The following is a 17,225-nucleotide window of genomic DNA, read 5'->3' as shown; positions in this document are numbered from 1 at the left end:
GCCACGTGCCGACTCTGGAGTGAATTGTGTCACCCCTTCTATGGAGATGCTTTCCCAGAGTTCGGGTGGGCCTCACTGTTTTCATCACTCGAGGAACCAGGACTCCCCTACTCCTTCCACTTCACTTTTCCAGAGCTGAGTCTGAATCTGGCAGCACCCAGGGGTGGCTGCTGGATAGACAGACCTGAGCTAAGCCCCTGATGCAGGTCAGCGTGCCTCCTGGGTTCTGTCAGCAAACTAGGAGGTGGCCATGCCCAAGCACGGGGCACCGCCAGGTACCGCCCCCTGCCAGGTAAGCCTGCCACCTTAGCACTTTTACCATTTCAGATTGTTCTCAAGGTGTGTTTGGTAGCCTGGAACAAACTTATTGCCTTAGGGCAAACCCAGCCCATGAATATTTGGGATTAATTATCCCTCCTTCATTGGTGCCCAGCAACCTCCTCAAATGTATATAAAGGGATTTATTCTGCACAGGTCTCCAGTCCCTCTCCCTCCTCTGACTCAGTGTCCCTGCTTACCTCTCAAACTCTTCTGTTCACCAAGCTCCTCACCATGAACAGACAAGCCAGCAAGAAATCCTTCAGCAGTGGAAGCCAGGGCTTCTCTGGCCGCTCGGCTGTGGTCTCCGGCAGCAGCAGGATGAGCTGTGTGGCTCGCTCCAGGGCATCTGGTGGTGGGTTCCGGGGTGCAGCAGGTGGCTTTGGCAGTCGCAGCCTCTACAACCTAGGTGGCAACAAGAGTATCTCCCTCAGTGTGGCAGCTGGGGGCTCAAGGGCTAGTGGCTTCGGTGGAGGGCGTAGCAGTTGTGCCAGTGGCTTTGGAGGTGGTTATGGAGGTGGCTTTGGGGGTGGGTATGGAGGTGGCTTTGGGGGTGGCTTTGGTGGTGGCAGAGGAATGGGAGGGGGGCTTGGGGGAGCTGGTGGCTTTGGGGGAGCTGGTGGCTTTGGGGGAGCTGGTGGCTTTGGTGGTCTTGGTGGCTTTGGTGGGCCTGGTGGCTTTGGTGGGCCTGGTGGCTTTGGCCCTGGAGGCTTCCCTGGAGGAATCCAGGAAGTAACTGTTAACCAGAGCCTCCTGCAGCCCCTCAATGTGGAGATTGACCCCCAGATTGGGCAAGTGAAGGCCCAGGAGCGGGAGCAGATCAAGACTCTCAACAACAAGTTTGCCTCCTTCATTGACAAGGTGACAAAACTATGATGGGACTCTCATTCTTTTGCTAAGGACTTTGAATTTGATGTTTAGAGTCACTGGTGTTTAAATATGTCCTGAATGGGCCAGGCTGGACAGGAGGGACTTAGGCAGAACTCTGGGGTCTGGGGAGATATTCAGGTTGATGAATTTGCCCCCATAGTTAAGGGGAGGGGGTGTTGGGAAGACAATGATCCCCTATTTGGACTGAAACCCTACCATATCTTGCTTGTCTGACCCTATTATCAAGTCTCCTGCCTTTTTCCTTGCCTAGGCCTAGACTGGCAGAGCTGGCAGCTTAAGGCAAGGGCCATGGCCACTGGCAAGGAAGGGTCTGACCTTGAACTGGGGACTTGGCAAATAGGAGTTGTCCTCTGAGACTTTTAATGAGGCCCTCTTCCCTATGTGTTGTGCCATGCAAAGAGAGAGATGCCTCTGAGATGGGATTAACAAGGTTTAAGTGGAACCCTGGTCCCAAGGGGCTGTGAGAAGTTGGTGATTTCCTCTGTGCTGCTACTCGTCCAGAAGAGGAAGGTGTTCCATGACCTTCTTCAGACCAGGACAGCTCACATGAGGCTGTCTCCTCTCCAGGTTCAAAAGAGGTGCTGACTATGACATGTCAATCAGTGTCAGTTCCAGTGACTCATAGCCTTTGAAGAACTGCATTGTCAGTGGAGTCTTAGAAATGATGCTGTGGCTTTATGTACATGTTTCAGAGTACTGTATTTTGGGAAACTGGAATAAAGTCTTGAAGTTCCCAGGAACACCAAGCATCTTTACAATTCTGCATCAAGGAAGGATATTTCCAGTTTCCCTGCACATCTCTCCTCTCTTGATAACTTTCCAAGTCATGCTGCATCTTTAGTGCCCAGACCAATCACCCATCTGACCATAGTCTCTGCAGCTATAGCAGGAGATGGAGATCTTCACATGCTTTCTAGGCCTTTGTGCTGGGGGACCAGGAGATACAGACACCCAGACCTACCTGAGCTAACTGAGGGCCTCCACTCCTCCTCCACTGTGCGTTTTGTCTGGTGTTGCTTCCCCAATGTGCTGCAGGTACGGTTCCTGGAGCAACAGAACAAGGTCCTGGAGACCAAGTGGGAGCTGCTCCAGCAGCAGGGCACCAATTCCATCACAGGCACCAACAACCTTGAGCCTCTTTTTGAGAACCACATCAACTACCTGAGGAACTACCTGGACAGCATCCTTGGGGAGAGAGGCCGCCTGGACTCGGAGTTGAGGAACATGCAGGACCTGGTGGAGGACTTCAAGAAGAAGTGAGTGACAGGGTGGGAGTGGGAAAGTGCCGTGGCCCAGTCTGCATTCTTCCAACTGCTGTGCTGTGGTGTCACCTGACCTCTTTCCCTCTTCTTGCCTTCATGGTAGACAGCTTGACTCATTGGGTTCCCACTCATCTTCCTTCCCCAAGCACAGTCCTTTACAAATGAACTTGTGGAAAGAGGGAGGAGATTAGAGACAAACACTTCCTCATGAGGCAGGTTAGAGAAGATCCATTCTGAAGGTTTGCTTGGGATCCAGGGGTTTCCTGGGGACAGTTTGCCTGGGCAAATTGGAATGGTTGGTCCTGCTAACCATCAGGGAGGTAGTAAGGAGGATGTGTTCATCTAAGAGAGTGGAATAGAGACAGAGGGGTGGAAGAGATGAACTTTCAGGGTTTCAAAGAATAGTCATCTTTTTGACTGCCTAAAAACCAAACTCAGCTATTTTTTCTTACTTTCGCAGATATGAGGATGAAATCAATAAACGTACAGCTGCTGAGAATGAATTTGTGACCCTGAAGAAGGTAAGTGTGAGGTTCTTGGGTCTTGTAGCTACAGGTTTCCAGCAGAGTTGGGGGATTCCACGCTCAGGCGTTTGGTGCAATAAACAGAAGTCACATGCATATTAGTTGGGAAGATCCTTAAAAGAGTCAGTTCCCTGGCCTTTAGTTTTTGATAGACTTGAACTCTGAGATGGGAATCACCCTTTTGTTTTGGCGCCCCATCTTAGACAAGGACCATTCCCAGCACTGGTCCCCCTGACTCTCTTGCTGCAGTTTGCAGCTTGTTCTTTGGAGGGATAAGGCCTTTATGCTCCTGTCTCTCTCAGGATGTGGATGCTGCCTACATGAACAAGGTGGAGCTTCAGGCCAAGGTGGATGCCCTGATGGATGAGATCAACTTCCTGAGGACCCTTTATGATGCAGTGAGAATGTTTCCTACTAAGAGAGGGAGGGGGAGATATTTTCAGATTTGGGACTGTGGCATTTTGGTATATATTTGGAAAACTATCAGGGATGAACCTAGAGATGAGGTCCCTTGGGAGGGGTTTGGCACTATGGGCTGCAGACATTGAGTTCTCTGAGTGGCTGGGACAGGGTGGGCTAGATGCACCTTTAAAATTAAGAGTCAGTGAGTGGGACTATTGATTAGGATTCTCCAGGGATCTGTGTGCTTGTTGCAGAGACCCTGAAAGTTAATAGTTTGATTTTGTGTTGGCAGGAGCTGTCCCAGATGCAGAGCCATGTCAGCGACACTTCTGTGGTCCTGTCCATGGACAACAACCGCAGCCTGGACCTGGACAGCATCATTGCTGAGGTCCGTGCCCAGTATGAGGACATCGCCCAGAGGAGCAAGGCTGAGGCTGAGGCTCTGTACCAGACCAAGGTGGGTGCAAGGCACCTCTCAGAGGATCCATTGAGGGTTTCAGGGAGGTTGCGGCCTATGGGACTCTTGGGTGGTGAGTTCCTAGGGTCACTGAGGGCTTCTTGGTTCTATCCTCTGGATACATCACCTTAATGACTGTTTGGTTGCAGAAGTCTTGTCCCCTGGCGGGAGATATATGCACTGTCCCCACGTGGGATTGATTCTAGTTTGTTCAGGGACTGCAAGCTGAAAAAATTTTAACAAACCAGTTGTCCTCTTCCCTTGGAGGTGTCCCTGCTGAAATACAATTCAATGCCATTTTAACAAAGATTTACTAATCTCAGGCAAAGTCTTCCCTTTTGCTCGCTAGTTGGGAGAGCTGCAGAGCACAGCTGGCAGGCACGGAGATGATCTGAGGAGCACCAAGAGCGAGATCATGGAGCTTAACAGAATGATCCAGAGACTGCGGGCAGAGATTGAGAACGCCAAGAAGCAGGTGGGGTGGCCTTGAATGCTGGCTCCTGGGCTACCTAGTAGTGATGAGGGTGAGGAGCTTGGACTCTTAACTGGGAGTGGACTTCTGTAAGTCTTTCTAGCCAGCTTCCGCCTCCAGGGAGTGCAAAGAGCAAACTAGTCTAGGTGACTGGTTAATTTGTAGGGAAATGACTGTGGATGAAGACAAAATGGAGGCGCTAGGGGAGGGGTGATGTCCCCTGACTTGAAGATGGGGCCATCCATTCTAAGAGGTAGAAGGCCTTGGACCCTTTTGTTGGGCTCACCCCATTTAACTTCCCCTTCCCCAGAATGCCAATCTGCAGACATCCATCGCAGAAGCTGAGCAACGTGGGGAGATGGCCCTCAAGGATGCCAATGCCAAGCTCCAAGACCTGCAGGCTGCATTACAGCAGGCCAAGGATGACCTGGCCCGGCTGCTACGTGACTACCAGGAGCTGATGAACGTCAAGCTGGCCCTGGACGTGGAGATCGCCACCTACCGCAAGCTGCTGGAGGGCGAGGAGTGCAGGTGAGCATTCAGTCCCATCTCCCTGGCCCAAGTCACATGCTGAGGGGCCTCATAAGTGACCAAGTAAACGGAGACGGTAGTCTGCTGGAAAGAGAAGCGCACCACTTCCCTAGGCTTTGCAGAAAGCCATTTGCCTTCACCAGCCCACTCCCTCCACAGGAAGTCAAAGCGCGTATGCAGACAGTGTACGCAGGTCTCTTTGTTATGGCCCACAGAGGGATGGAAGGGCTTACCAGCCTGCCAGGCTTCTGAGTTCAGTTCTAGTTGCTATTCATCCCCTTGCTGGAGCTTGCTTAGTGATGGGGCTACCTTTCTCTTACTTTCTTATTTAAACAGGATGTCTGGAGAGTACCCGAGTGCTGTCAGCATCTGTAAGTAGCTGAAGGAACCCTGACAATCAGAGTTGATTCTCAAATATCTGTACTAACCCAGGAAAGTAGTGGCCAATTAAGAAAATACTCCTATAGAAGTTGGAGGAGTATTCTGGGAATGGAGGGGCTCGTGGATTGGATTGGCTTTTGAAATTGTTCTGGGTTTTTGGTACTTTTAATTGGTCTGGGTGGTCAGTGGGAAGTATCCAATAAGAAGCCCATTACTGGGGGAGAAATTCAGACACTGGACCCAAGGGTGTCATCGAGGTTGACCCTGTGTAGAAGGGACCCTTGGATAATTCATAATGACCTAACATTACTGGAGTGCGTAACTAGTGACATCAGAACGGCTCACAGTGATCATCAGGTGCACGGATCACTCCTGATCTCCCTGAGCCTGGTGGCTCATAAGCTAATTATAATGTGGTACTGTGGGTGCTGGGCCACCAACTGCTGTCCTGTCCTTCCCCACAGCTGTGGTCAACAGCAGCAGCACAACATCAGCCTCAGCAGGTGGTTACGGAGGCGGTTATGGCGGTGGCCTTGGTGTAGGAGGTGGTGCAGGCGGTGGCTTCGGTCTGGGAGGCGGCAGTGGCCTCGGCGGTGGCAGTGGATTTGGCGGTGGCAGCGGACTTGGCGGTGGCAGTGGACTTGGTGGCGGCAGTGGATTCGGAGGTGGCAGCAGTTTCAGCGGTGGCAGTGGCTTTGGCTCCAGCTCCGGAGGTCGCATTGGCGTCAGTGGCGTCAGTGGCGGAGGCTTCAGCTCAGGCAGTGCCCGCGGTGGCAGCGTCAAGTCCTCCCAAACCTCCCAATCCTCCCAGCGCTATGCCAGATAGAGCGCTCATCTTATGGCAGCAAGCCTGGTGCCTCGCTCCCCACTTGTGTTTTTCTTCCCCTCCCAATGTCAGTGACCCCCCAGCACCTTTCCCCTGCCACCAAGGAGCAGCTCCTTGGGGCTGGAAGGCGGGCACTCTCGCTCTTCCCTTTACATCCCTGGCCAAGTCCAGTCACAAAGATGTCAAGCTCTCCTCTCTGGCTCCTGCCTGTGCCTGTGATTATCCAGCTGTGGCCTCAGCTGCCACCTTCTGCTGCCCTTGGTGTTCCCTCTCTGGTTGGGAGGGTCACCATGGTTCTGATGTATATAACATGCAGCACCCTCTGCTCATCTGTTCTGTCCCCAATAAAGTGCATTGTGTCTCACACCAGGCCTCTGTGCATCCTTTTCACATCCTTCTCCCTGCTGGACCTGCCCCTCTGGTCACCTCCCTGGGCTCTCTATCTTTCACTCTCCCATGTGGACTCTGTGGTCAGCAGAGCAGCTGGGGAACTCCTGCTCGGGAACAAGACAGTTTGTCCCCCCCATCCACTGAATGGGACTGGAATGGGCACCAGTTTGTTGTCATTCATTCCTTGAGCACTGTGGGCAGGGGCCGCGGGACTTATATCTCCTGGTAGGAGGCTGGGCCAAGCGGTCACCTATTTCCTCCCACCTCCTCTTATTTGGAGGAAGAAGGAGGCCCTTGGGGATAGATTGGTATTGGTCCCCACTCTACCCGACATCCTGAAAACGTTTCTGCTATCAAGGTGCCTTGGGATAGTATCAGCTGCTAGAAGCCCAGCACTGCAAGATTCTTCAACAGTAGCCTGGCTCAAAGTCTGAGCCAGAACACCAGTCCATTGAAACACTCTGCATTAAGGTTCCCATGCCCATTAGAGTTTTCCTCTTTGGAGCACAAATCAGAGGTTCCGAGCAATCCTGTAGCAAAAAAACCTGGTTCTTTAACTCAGCATTTTCTACAGAGAACCTACTTCCTGGGAAAGAACCCTTGACAGCCTGCAGAAAACACCCTGTGCCTGAGCCATGAAAGCTTTGTTATTCTGGCTGGGCCCTGCACAGGAAGCCCTGGTGGAGGGTTAACTGGCCATTGGAAGGTTGTCCAGAGGGTCATTGCTAGAAGGGACTCAGGAGCAAGGAGTCCAAAGCCTCAATTTGCATCTTTCAGATGAAGGGGTAGGGGGTTCACTAAGGGTCTTATAGCATGTGAGGCCCTGAGCTACGAATGGACCCGAGTATCCTGAGTCTAGGCTCCTCTACGTCCCCAGGCTCTGAGGCCGCCTTCCACCCATGGCCTGCTGCCTGGGCTCCCAGAAAGCACATAGGCTGTAGTTGGAACGTTCATCCAGACAGGCCAGGGAAGCAGTATGTCCTTCCTATGCCAAAGCTGAATTTATTTGAGACAAGGGAAATGGAAGGTAAACAAAAAACTGGGGGCTAAAGAGATTCGGTGTAGAAATACAGCTTCCAGTTTCACTTCAATGACCTGGGAAGTCCTTTTGAAGGTGGGAGTTGGTAGCTGATGTGCCTTTCCGGGCAGGAGACCAAGGTGGTGAGACCTAGTCCCTGACCCAATCTAGGGATGGCCCTGTGGGAAAGGGCCAGGTCAGTGGGTTAGCTGGCTTACTGGACAAAGTCATTGCTAATGGATTCCTTCCTTCTCCATTTCACCTGTACTCACTAAACACTTTTTTTTTTTTTCATTTTAGCAGTTTTTAATGCAAGTTGTAAATATGGTAACTTTATTCCTGCATCTTCTCAATTGTTTCTTCTTTATATTTGCCTTTTCCTTTCCTACTCGGTGAGACTTGGCCTTCCGTTCCAGGATCTTTTTGTGGTCTTTGTCCGGTTTTAGCCTGGTGATAACCACCATGCTGGGGTGAATGCCCACATGGACAGTTGTGCCATTAGCCTTTTTCCACTGCACCCATTCAGTATAGATGACATATTTCTTCCTGTAAACCTGGACCCTTTGCCAGTATGCTGACCTTTATAGTGTCCTTGCACAACCTAAACTTCGTCATCCTTTCAGATGGGCATAGATCGAACATTGTACTTCTGTCTCAGCTCTTTGGAAAGAGGGGAGGACATACTCTTACTGCGAATGTGTGAAGGTGCATTGAAATGCCTTTTGCGGTTCCTGCTTTGGTCAGAAGTCACAAGAGGATTGAACTTCATTTTAGCAGAGATTGCTTCAGCGAGGGTCGCAAAAGGGAAGAGGCCTACATGTTTGTACTCACTAATCTCTTATTCCCTGACCAGTCCTGGGTTACCTGCTGGAGATTAACTGGTGAGCAAAGGTCAGATGTTGCTTCACTCTCATTTTAGTTAGGGAGTATGACAATGAAAAGGAAAAGACATAAATAAGAAAAATAATTTGAGGTTGTGATAAGTGTATTGAGAAAAGAAACTAGGGGCTGTCTTGAGGAAATGTCAGGACTGTCAGCAGATTGACTGGCAGCAGAGGGCAGGTAGGGGGAAGGGAAGATTCAACAATGTCGCCTGGTGTGAGCAGTTGGGTGGATGGTGCCATTTACCCAGGTGAGGCTGGGAGGACGGATGGGTGTGAGGAGGACCTTTGGAACTCTGCTTTAGCAGGTTGGAGCTGCCCATGAGACAGCCGGATAAGATGCCCAGAGTTCAGCAAGAGGTGAGAGTGGTTCAGAAGGGCTGGAGACTCACATCTAGACAGCATATACATCTGGTGGTGAGTGTGGTTTTTAAAGCCATGGGAACTGACGAGTTCTTCCAGAGAGAGGAAGAAAAAGAGGACCCAGGCTGAGATCCAAGAAAACCTGGTATTTAGTCAGGGAGAGGAGGACTGTCAACCAGATAATAGAGTCTGGTCCAAGTTTTCCAGAATGCCTACACTTAAAAAGAAAATGGGGTTCTAAAATGGCTCCAAGGAAAGCCCAGAGCAGTCTGGGCTTCCTTGGGACAATATCAACTTGCCACAAGTCTCACATTCAGACAATGGCCTCGGTCTTCTGCTGCTTCTTCCTGGACTCCAACCTATGCCCACTGGCCTTGTTCATCCTGTGGGGTTTGCAGGAGACCCACCACCTAGGAAGTCCTTTAGAGGTGGGGATACATACAGCTTCTTAAAGGAGACCCTGGCTCAGGAGGAATGGGTGGTGGAGAGGACTCTTTCTTAGAGGTGTCATTGTCCCAGAGGAATGGCCAGGGTAGGTGACCTTGGCACCAGGACCTGAGACTAAAGGAGTTGTTAACTCCATGTTTGAGTGATTTTCTGAGCCCAACCCTGAACCCATCCCTGAGCATTTCTAGTCCAGCCTGCAAACACCTTCCAGGGAACTTGAGCTGATTCTGAGTGCCCCTTCTCTTCCCTTCAGCTCATCACTTACATGGGTTCTTTGTGCAATTCCGTGTTGACTTTCCGAGTGCTCTTCCCTTGCTGGGCTGGTGTTTGCTTTCTTGTACTTGACTAGAATTTTCATTCTTTGAGTAGGTGGGTGCTGTGTCATCTGTCCATCCTTTTCCTGTCCTCCGAAGCAGAATTTTTACCACAGGGAGAACAGTGATTGTTGGGTACTGCCTACTGATGCCTGGGCCCCTGCCTGGGATTTGGGGCTACTTTCCATGGTGAAGAATCTCTTCTGTTCTCTGCTTTGCTCCTCACCCTCTTCCCTGTGCGTGGAGTGGCATATCATCATGTGATGTCACAGAGGACCAATTTCTATCCCTGACACTTCTCCAGCTGCTGACTTCCTCTGCCTCCCCACTGGAAGGAATGCTCAAAAGAGCACCTTCCTGTTCTAAGAAGTTGTCACTCACTGGTTCACATGCTCCTTGACATTGAGGAACAGGGAGTATTTGCAGATTTCAGGCTATTTCCTTCTATCTTCTGGGATACTTGGCTGCAGGCAGAGCAGGTATCGCAGTGATGGTGATGCATTCACAGAAGCCTGGGTGAAGGAAACTGGGATGGCTTTCCAGCGGAATATGGAAGTAGTTCAACACCTGCCTGTAGGTAATCCAAACCTAACTGCTGGCAATGAAGGTTTGCATGTAAGCTTTTGGGCAATTTGGAGGTAAATCTCTACTGCTTTGCCTAGAGCGGGTTGGGAATTTTGTCAGCCAATCATCAGAAATCTCATCTTCTGGGACTTGGGCCGCCTTTTCTCTCCGCCTTCTCAGCACTTTAGCCCAAATGCATTCTCTCTGCTGACAAAGGCCAGATTTTCACAAATTTTGTCTTTTTTTTTTTTTTTTTTTTTTTTTTTTTTTTTTTTTGTCTACATTCCTCAGAAGACTTTTTGGCAGACAAAGTACACAATACACCTCTCTGGTGCCTGAAAGCAAGCTAATCACTGCCAACCCTTCCAGCACATTGGAAGGCTGGAGATAAGGTGGGTCTCCTAGGAAACCACCGATGGAGGTTCACCTGATACCCTGGGAATCCATGGTGATACGAGTGAATGTTGATAGCTCCATAAACCCCTTGAGAACAAGGGGCAGGAAATGATGGCTCTAGGTGGTCATAAAGCTGTGGTTCTCAGTGGAGATGGTTCCGCACCCAGGGAACATCTGGCAATATCTGGTGACATTTTTGGTTGTCACAATAGGAGGGGTGCTGCTGGCATCTAGAGGGTAGAGACCTGAATGATACTGAACATCCTACAGTGTGCAGGTCAACAAAGAAATACCAGCTGGAGACATCAGCAGTGCCACCGCTGGAAACCCAAGCAAGAGGGTTTGCCGTTGCCCTCTCCCTGGGAGACTGTCTCTAGCTGGAGTGACATGGCTAGAGCTGAGCTGATAGAGACACTTCTGGATTTGAGAGAAGTTTTTTCTTTCCTTCCTCCCTCTCTCCCTCCCTCCCTTCCTTCCTTCCTTCCTTCCTTCCTTCCTTCCTTCCTTCCTCCCTCCCTCCCTCCCTCCCTTCCTTCCTTCCTTCCTCCTTTCTTCCTTCTCTTTCTGGGTACTGGGGATTGAACCCAGGGGTGCTCTACCAGTGAGTATAGCCCCAGTCATTTTTATTTTAAGTTGAAAATGGTCTTGCTAAGTTGTCCATACTGGTCTTGAACGTGAGCTCTTCCTACCTTAACCTCTGGAGTTTCTGGAATTAGAGACATGTGTTTTAAGATTTAAATGCCCTTTTATTCTGGACCAAGCCAAGGAAACAAGCCAGGCAAACAGTGTGGCCTAATTTGGGGATTTTCAAGTCTGTGCAGTGACCTGTGAGGGGCTTGCAGTTCTGGTACAAACCTGCACCTTTGTCACTGGGTCCCCTTTTCCGGGAATGCTCACTCCACCTTTGGTCACTTATGCATCCTTGGAAGTCACTTGGGCACTGCCTCCTGAAAGCTCCGAGACCCTGCAGGGTGCTGGTTGCCTGCCTGGGCTCCCACAGGACTTTTCTCATACTTTTCTGTCATGTGCCACATTCTATTAAAAGGACAAGTCTCAGTGTCTGTTCTCTACACTAGAATGGAAGTTGCTTAAAGGGACAGGTTTCCTTACCCATCTTTGTGCTCCTCCATGACCAGCACAGGGCCTGGCACATCGCAGGCCCTGTGGACCTCACTGTGCTACTGAGATGTCGAAGAGGAGAGGGTGGACTCTTGGATGCAATTGCTGCCTGGCGTATTTAACAAAAACAACAGGATTAAACTACTAACTTCTGTTACTGGCGTAAGTCATGCGCTGGGCATCTTGCATGTCATCTCGTTTAATCCTGACAGCTGCCATGGGAGGGAGGTGGTAATTACCCTTATTTTTCTAGCTGAGGACACTGGGGCTTAGAGAGGCAGAGTGACATGCCTGATGGGAAGTGGCAGATCTGGGTCTCACATTGAAAGCCCACAAGTATAATCACTGTGCTGTGCTGTCACGTGGGGCCAGATCTTCCTGGCCTCTGGGTCTGACTCTTAAGTATGTTCTGCAACTCCTGCATGTGGTGCTAACAGCTTTCTGGAGTCCTGAGGAGCCACCAACCAAACCTAAAGTTCCTATGTCCACAGGAGAGGTTTCCACAGCAAGAGGCCCTGTGGACAGGTCCACTTTCAACTCCAGAGAATTTTCCATCTCCAGCTGGGGAAGTCAGAGATTCAAGTGAGGAGATGCCTTAACTACCACAGGTGTTTCTCTTTGATGCCAGAGAGGCAGTCATAGGTTTAAAACATTTCACCTACACTACTTGATGCTTCCAGGCAGATCTAATTACCATATTCTTTGGGTGGATTCTTTAAATGTCAAAGTGGACTTCTTGCTCTGGGGTGATATCTTTTGATTTGCTGAAATCCACACAGTAATAAAAAGGACCCATGAATTTATGCCAAGCTTTGGAGTTGGGTAATCTGATTAAAATCTTGACTCAGTGAGCTGATTGACTTGGGCAAGTTAATTAACCTCATGTCCTATTCTGTAAAATATGAATGAAAATTCTGACCTTGAAGAATTTTTATGGCAATTAAAAATGATACCTGTAAGCATCCTAAGTCAGTGCTGTATTGAAGGTGGGCATTCAAGCAGTGTTAGTTTTACATTATTTTCATAGGTGAAAGGAGTAAGGATTTGAAATGGGAGATTTATTTTCACTAAAGTATAATCCTCACATTTCTCTGAAGTACATAGTACTCAACAAATGTTCATTTGTTGCTTGCTGGATTGCATTACCTATGAGCCCCTGCACCAGGAAACTGACTTGGCTAGGCATGGAAGCACGTTGCCCCCAGTACAAACACCATGGTTCCTTGCAACTTATTGCAGATATTATCACAGACTTCAGTGTTGACCTAGCCTGGGCTACCCCTCAGAACTCCTTCCTCCTTTTGGCTCCAAACTGACATTTTCTGAGAAGGCTTTGTACATTGACATTTCCATCATCAGGGTGGCCATGTGCTGAACACCTGCCCTGTGTAGGAGTTTTCTTTTTCTTTTTCTTTTTTCTTTTTTGTAGTGCTCAGGATTGAACCCAGGGTCTGATGCATGCTAGGCAAGTGCTCTACCACAGAGCTATATCCCAGGATTGGTAAGGGTTTTCTAACGTTACTCTGACAGCCCCCACTGAAGTCCTACTGGAGGAAGTTATGCTAACTCCAATTTGCTGAATGGAAAATTTAGGTCCAGAAGGTAAGACACTTGCCCGATACCATGCAGCTGGAGAATGGCAAGGAGGGGACTCGAATGCAGACCTGTTCACCTCCAAGATCTCCATGTTTTCCACTCCTTCAAGTGGCAAGGGAGAAGGAGAAGATGTAGTTGTTTGAGTTCCAGAAAAATCTGGCATGGCTTCTGGAAAGACCCAGCAAGATACATGAGAAATACACATGGACAGGGGAGCTGGTCCTTAGAGAACCTGCATGTTTTAGAGTGGCCCAGGGCCCTTCTTCCTGCTTTTCTAAGCTCAGGCCTCAGGTTGCTCTCAGCTTCCTGTGGTCTCACTTGCACCAAGTCCTTCTCTGCAGGGAGGAGGCAGGTCGCCTTACCTTCTGCTCTAACCCCCTGGCTGGTTGATGTGCTGCTCTCCTTCACCCTGGGATGGTAGCTGGCCTAGTGCTTCCCCAAGTGCTACGAGGGCTTAAGATAAAAAGATGTGGTGTTAAATTTGAGACGCTCTCCCCTGCTAAATCCCACAGTGAATAAAGACAATATTGCCAAGGATAGCTTTATTCAACTGCCGAGAAAAGAATCCCAACGTGCTAGGTAAGTTGGTGCTTTGACAGGCTCAGGTGACATGAATGAGGGGAACTGAACCCAGATGCATGCTTTTATGGTGTGCCCATCACTTCTCTCCATCATGTTCTTTCAGCACATGCCAGGGTAGTAGCAGTGAGCCACATTTAAGAGGTTGCCAGTGGCTGCCTTGGCACTGGAGCCCAGGGGTGGGGAGGGAATTGGAGACAGTGATGTTCACTCGGGGAACTCTCACTTGGAGCTTTAGGTGAGCCTGGCTCAGTTTTCTTCTCAGCAAGGGCATTTGATCTGCTTTGAAAGGAATTCCAAAGAATATGAGTAAAGACCTTACCCGGAAGGACTGACATCCTAATTAATGGGTGGGAGTCAATGTTTCTAAGAAAAACCTGGCACAGAATCCTCTTAGTGCATTGTCTGTGGATGATAATGTTGATTTTAAAAATCCCAACATTTATTGCTGGATGCTCTATGTTTACCTTACAGAACAATCCTGCCAGTAGGTAGATGCCTCTTTTAACAAATAAGGAGAGAGAGAAGTCAAGTACCTTGTCCAAGGTCATCATGTGGTGAGAGGAGGATGTGGGATTTGAGCCCAGGTCTTCTAAATTCCATGGCAGGCTTCCTGTTAGACCACAGTTAACATACCTTTAAATGGCATTAAAAAATGTTTCAAAGGACTCTCATTTACATTGCATGCTGCAAGGCTCACGACAAACCAGTGAGGTAGAAAGGGTTTGACGGATTGGAACACAGGCTTAATGTGCTAAGTCATGGCCAAGGTTACCCAGCCTGACTCCCACCTAGTGCAGGTCTCTCTACTATTCCAGTTGCCTTTCTTACCCTTCACTCACACTCAGCTTCCTCTCCTATTGTCCTCAGGGTTACAAAGCCATCTTGAGAGCAGCCAGGGCCCAACATAACTTATTCCTTCCATGTCCCCAGACAGTACTCAGAGTAGCTAATCCCACAGTGTTTACTATGTCAAGTTCTAGACTTGCATTTTATATTTGTATTTCTTTAACTTGTTTAATGTTTGTTCACCACAATCCTGAAGTACCTGTTATTTTTAGCCCCATTTTATAGTTGGTGAAACTGGACACATGAAGGTTACATAACTTGTCCAAGGTCAAAGAGCTGGTGAGTGATGACGGGTCCAACCAGGAGGACTGGTCACAGGCAAGTTGCAGAACAGAGAGCCGAGAAAAAGCTGCCGAGCACTTGAAATCCCTCCACTCCAGTCCTTCACAGTTTTTAGACCGATCCTCTGCCTGGCCTGGTTTGTTCAGAAACTATCACAGAGGGACTGAAGCTAGCTACTGACTGGACTGCAGTTCTGAAGATAGACGAGTCACCTGTTTTGCGAGGAGTCTAGAGTGGCTCCCTCCTGCTCTTGTCATGCTGTGTGAAATCTCACATGTGGTCGCAAGCAGAGAGTTTGCTCTTGCCATGTGCGGTGTGGCTGGGTATGGAGGGCATGGCGTGGGGATGCGGGACAGCTGAGCTCCCGGAAGTCAGAGCAGTAACTTATCTGTGTGCCAGTTTTCCATCAAGGGTCCTCCATCTCCCACCCCATGGCCCAGAGGGAACACGCAGGTTAGACAAGGGCTTCCCAACTTCTTTGATCCTGAGGATTACCCAGAGGACTTGTTTAAAAATATGGACCCCTCCCCACAAGCTCTTTATTTGAAGGCTTCCATTCATGAGACTGGGCCAGGAACTGGGCCTAGATTTTCTTTTCTTTCTTTTTTTCTTGTCTTGGTGGGGAGGTGCTGGGGATTGAGCCCAGGAGTGCTTTTTACCTCTAAGTTTCATCCATCCCCAGCCTTTTTTAGTTTTTTATTTTTAGACAGAGTCTTACTCAGTTGTTCAGAGTCTTGCTAAATTGCTGAGGCTGGCTTTAAACTTGTGATCCTCCTGCCTCAATTGCCCAGGCTGACCTTGAACTTGGCAGTCCTCCTGCTTCAGCCTCCTGGGTCATGGGGATTATAGGTGGGCACCACCACTACAGCTGGGCCTAGATATTTCTGTACTTAGCCAACAGTCGTCATCAGTTGACATGTTCGTGGTGGGCTTGCTCTAAGGTAGCAGCTGGACAGTGAGAATGGGTGGGATTCAGTCCCTTGCCTTGAGGACTTCAGGGCCTAGAGGCACTGACCAGTGAACAGGGCCATGAAGGGAACAGCACAGAGTGTGTCGGGAAGAAAGGGTTCCTGACCCAGACCAGGAGGTGGAGTGGGGAGGAGAGCATACCCTCCAGATCTGAGCTGGCACCTCAATGCGACACATGCTGTCACTCAAAGACAAGTGGGGGTCCTTGGGGTGATTCTTCCATTCAGTTGAAGCATCCCCACCTTCTATACCCTCTTGCTTCCAGATCTAAAAGTCACACTAGGGGCTTGGTCTTCCTGGTACACGTCCCCTCCTCTTCCTAAGCTTCACACTAGTTTGCTCCATGCCATAAGCCTCCCATTCCCCAGGGGCCAGACATGATGGCACCACTTTGGTTTTTTTCTTGTAAGAAGCAGTTTTCAGCTCCAACTTCAGGCCTGCTTAGATGGATGCCCTTGGTTGAGTAGTAGCAGAGCGGAACCCGTGGGGTCAGTGTGCCTCTTACCCTCGGTCCCACTCCAGGCTCTCTGAAGAGTTGGTGTAGGGGCATAGGTGACATGCCACCAGAAGATAATGTCCAACAGGAGAAACAGCTCAGCCACCACCAGAGCTCACGGGCACTCTGGAATCACAGGGAGGGACTCAGCCCACCTGGAGGAGTCCCCCACTCCTTGTTCCTCACCCGTGTAGCCCCTAACCCTGGGGGCAAAGGCCAATTAATCCTGCTGGATTAGGTGCTGCTTGGGTTCCATAAGACCCTTGAGGAAATCACAGGAAGGTGGACAGAGATCTCCATCTTTTGTCAACTGAGGCAAGTCTGGGTGATTAAGCTAAGAAAGCAAAGCCTTTTTGGTCCAGAAGATTATATTGGAGGTGTGCTGGGATCCAAGAAGTAACTTGTTTCCTGTGAGGCAAACCAAACTCAGGACGACTCTCAGCTAAGTGCTTGCTTCTCCTTCTGAAAGTCAAATGGCCTGGAATATAAAGGCCAGTCTCTGCTGTCCCCAGCCTCCGTCTTCATCCACAAGACAATTAAAATAAGTTTATCCATGCTGACCTTTAGCTGTGTTTTGAAGGATCCCAATAGACCCAGGGCAGTTCTGGGTTTGGCTTGAAGTATCCATGTTGTTTTTGGCAACATAAGCTCTTTGAGCTTCAGTTTCCTTCTCCACAGAATGGGGATTATAACATCTCATTTACAGGCGGTTGTGAGGATTAAATGAGACACGTGAAAACAGCAGGTATAGCGTAAGTGCTCAACAACTTCAAGTTCTCCCTTTTCTAATCCTTATCCTTCCCAAATTCCCAAGTACAGAGGCAATGGTGGATTTAAGAACTGGGTCCACTCAGGAGGCTGAGACAGAGGATTGCAAATTTGAGGCCAGCCTTAGCAA

The 17,225-nt window shown here is 49.5% G+C and overlaps 1 protein-coding gene and 1 pseudogene across 1 annotated transcript; one reads left to right on the top strand and one right to left on the bottom strand.

Moving 5' to 3' along the window:
- Positions 1-526: 526 nt before the first annotated feature.
- Krt3 (keratin 3) lies at positions 527-6,390 on the top strand. Its single transcript, XM_047548976.1, has 9 exons — positions 527-1,179; positions 2,245-2,465; positions 2,932-2,992; positions 3,298-3,393; positions 3,690-3,854; positions 4,204-4,329; positions 4,637-4,857; positions 5,194-5,228; positions 5,703-6,390. Exons 1-9 carry the CDS (start codon positions 553-555, stop codon positions 6,062-6,064), a joined length of 1,914 nt encoding a protein of 637 aa, XP_047404932.1. The 5' UTR covers positions 527-552; the 3' UTR covers positions 6,065-6,390.
- Positions 6,391-7,805: 1,415 nt separating this feature from the next.
- On the bottom strand, positions 7,806-8,241 carry LOC124982406 (60S ribosomal protein L26-like; annotated as a pseudogene).
- Between the last annotated feature and the right edge of the window lie 8,984 nt (positions 8,242-17,225).

Source organism: Sciurus carolinensis, chromosome 4 (assembly GCF_902686445.1).
Source record: "Sciurus carolinensis chromosome 4, mSciCar1.2, whole genome shotgun sequence".
Taxonomy (NCBI): Eukaryota; Metazoa; Chordata; class Mammalia; order Rodentia; family Sciuridae; genus Sciurus; species Sciurus carolinensis.
The sequence above is the reverse complement of the archived record's forward strand: the minus strand, read 5'-3'. Positions and strand labels throughout refer to the sequence as shown.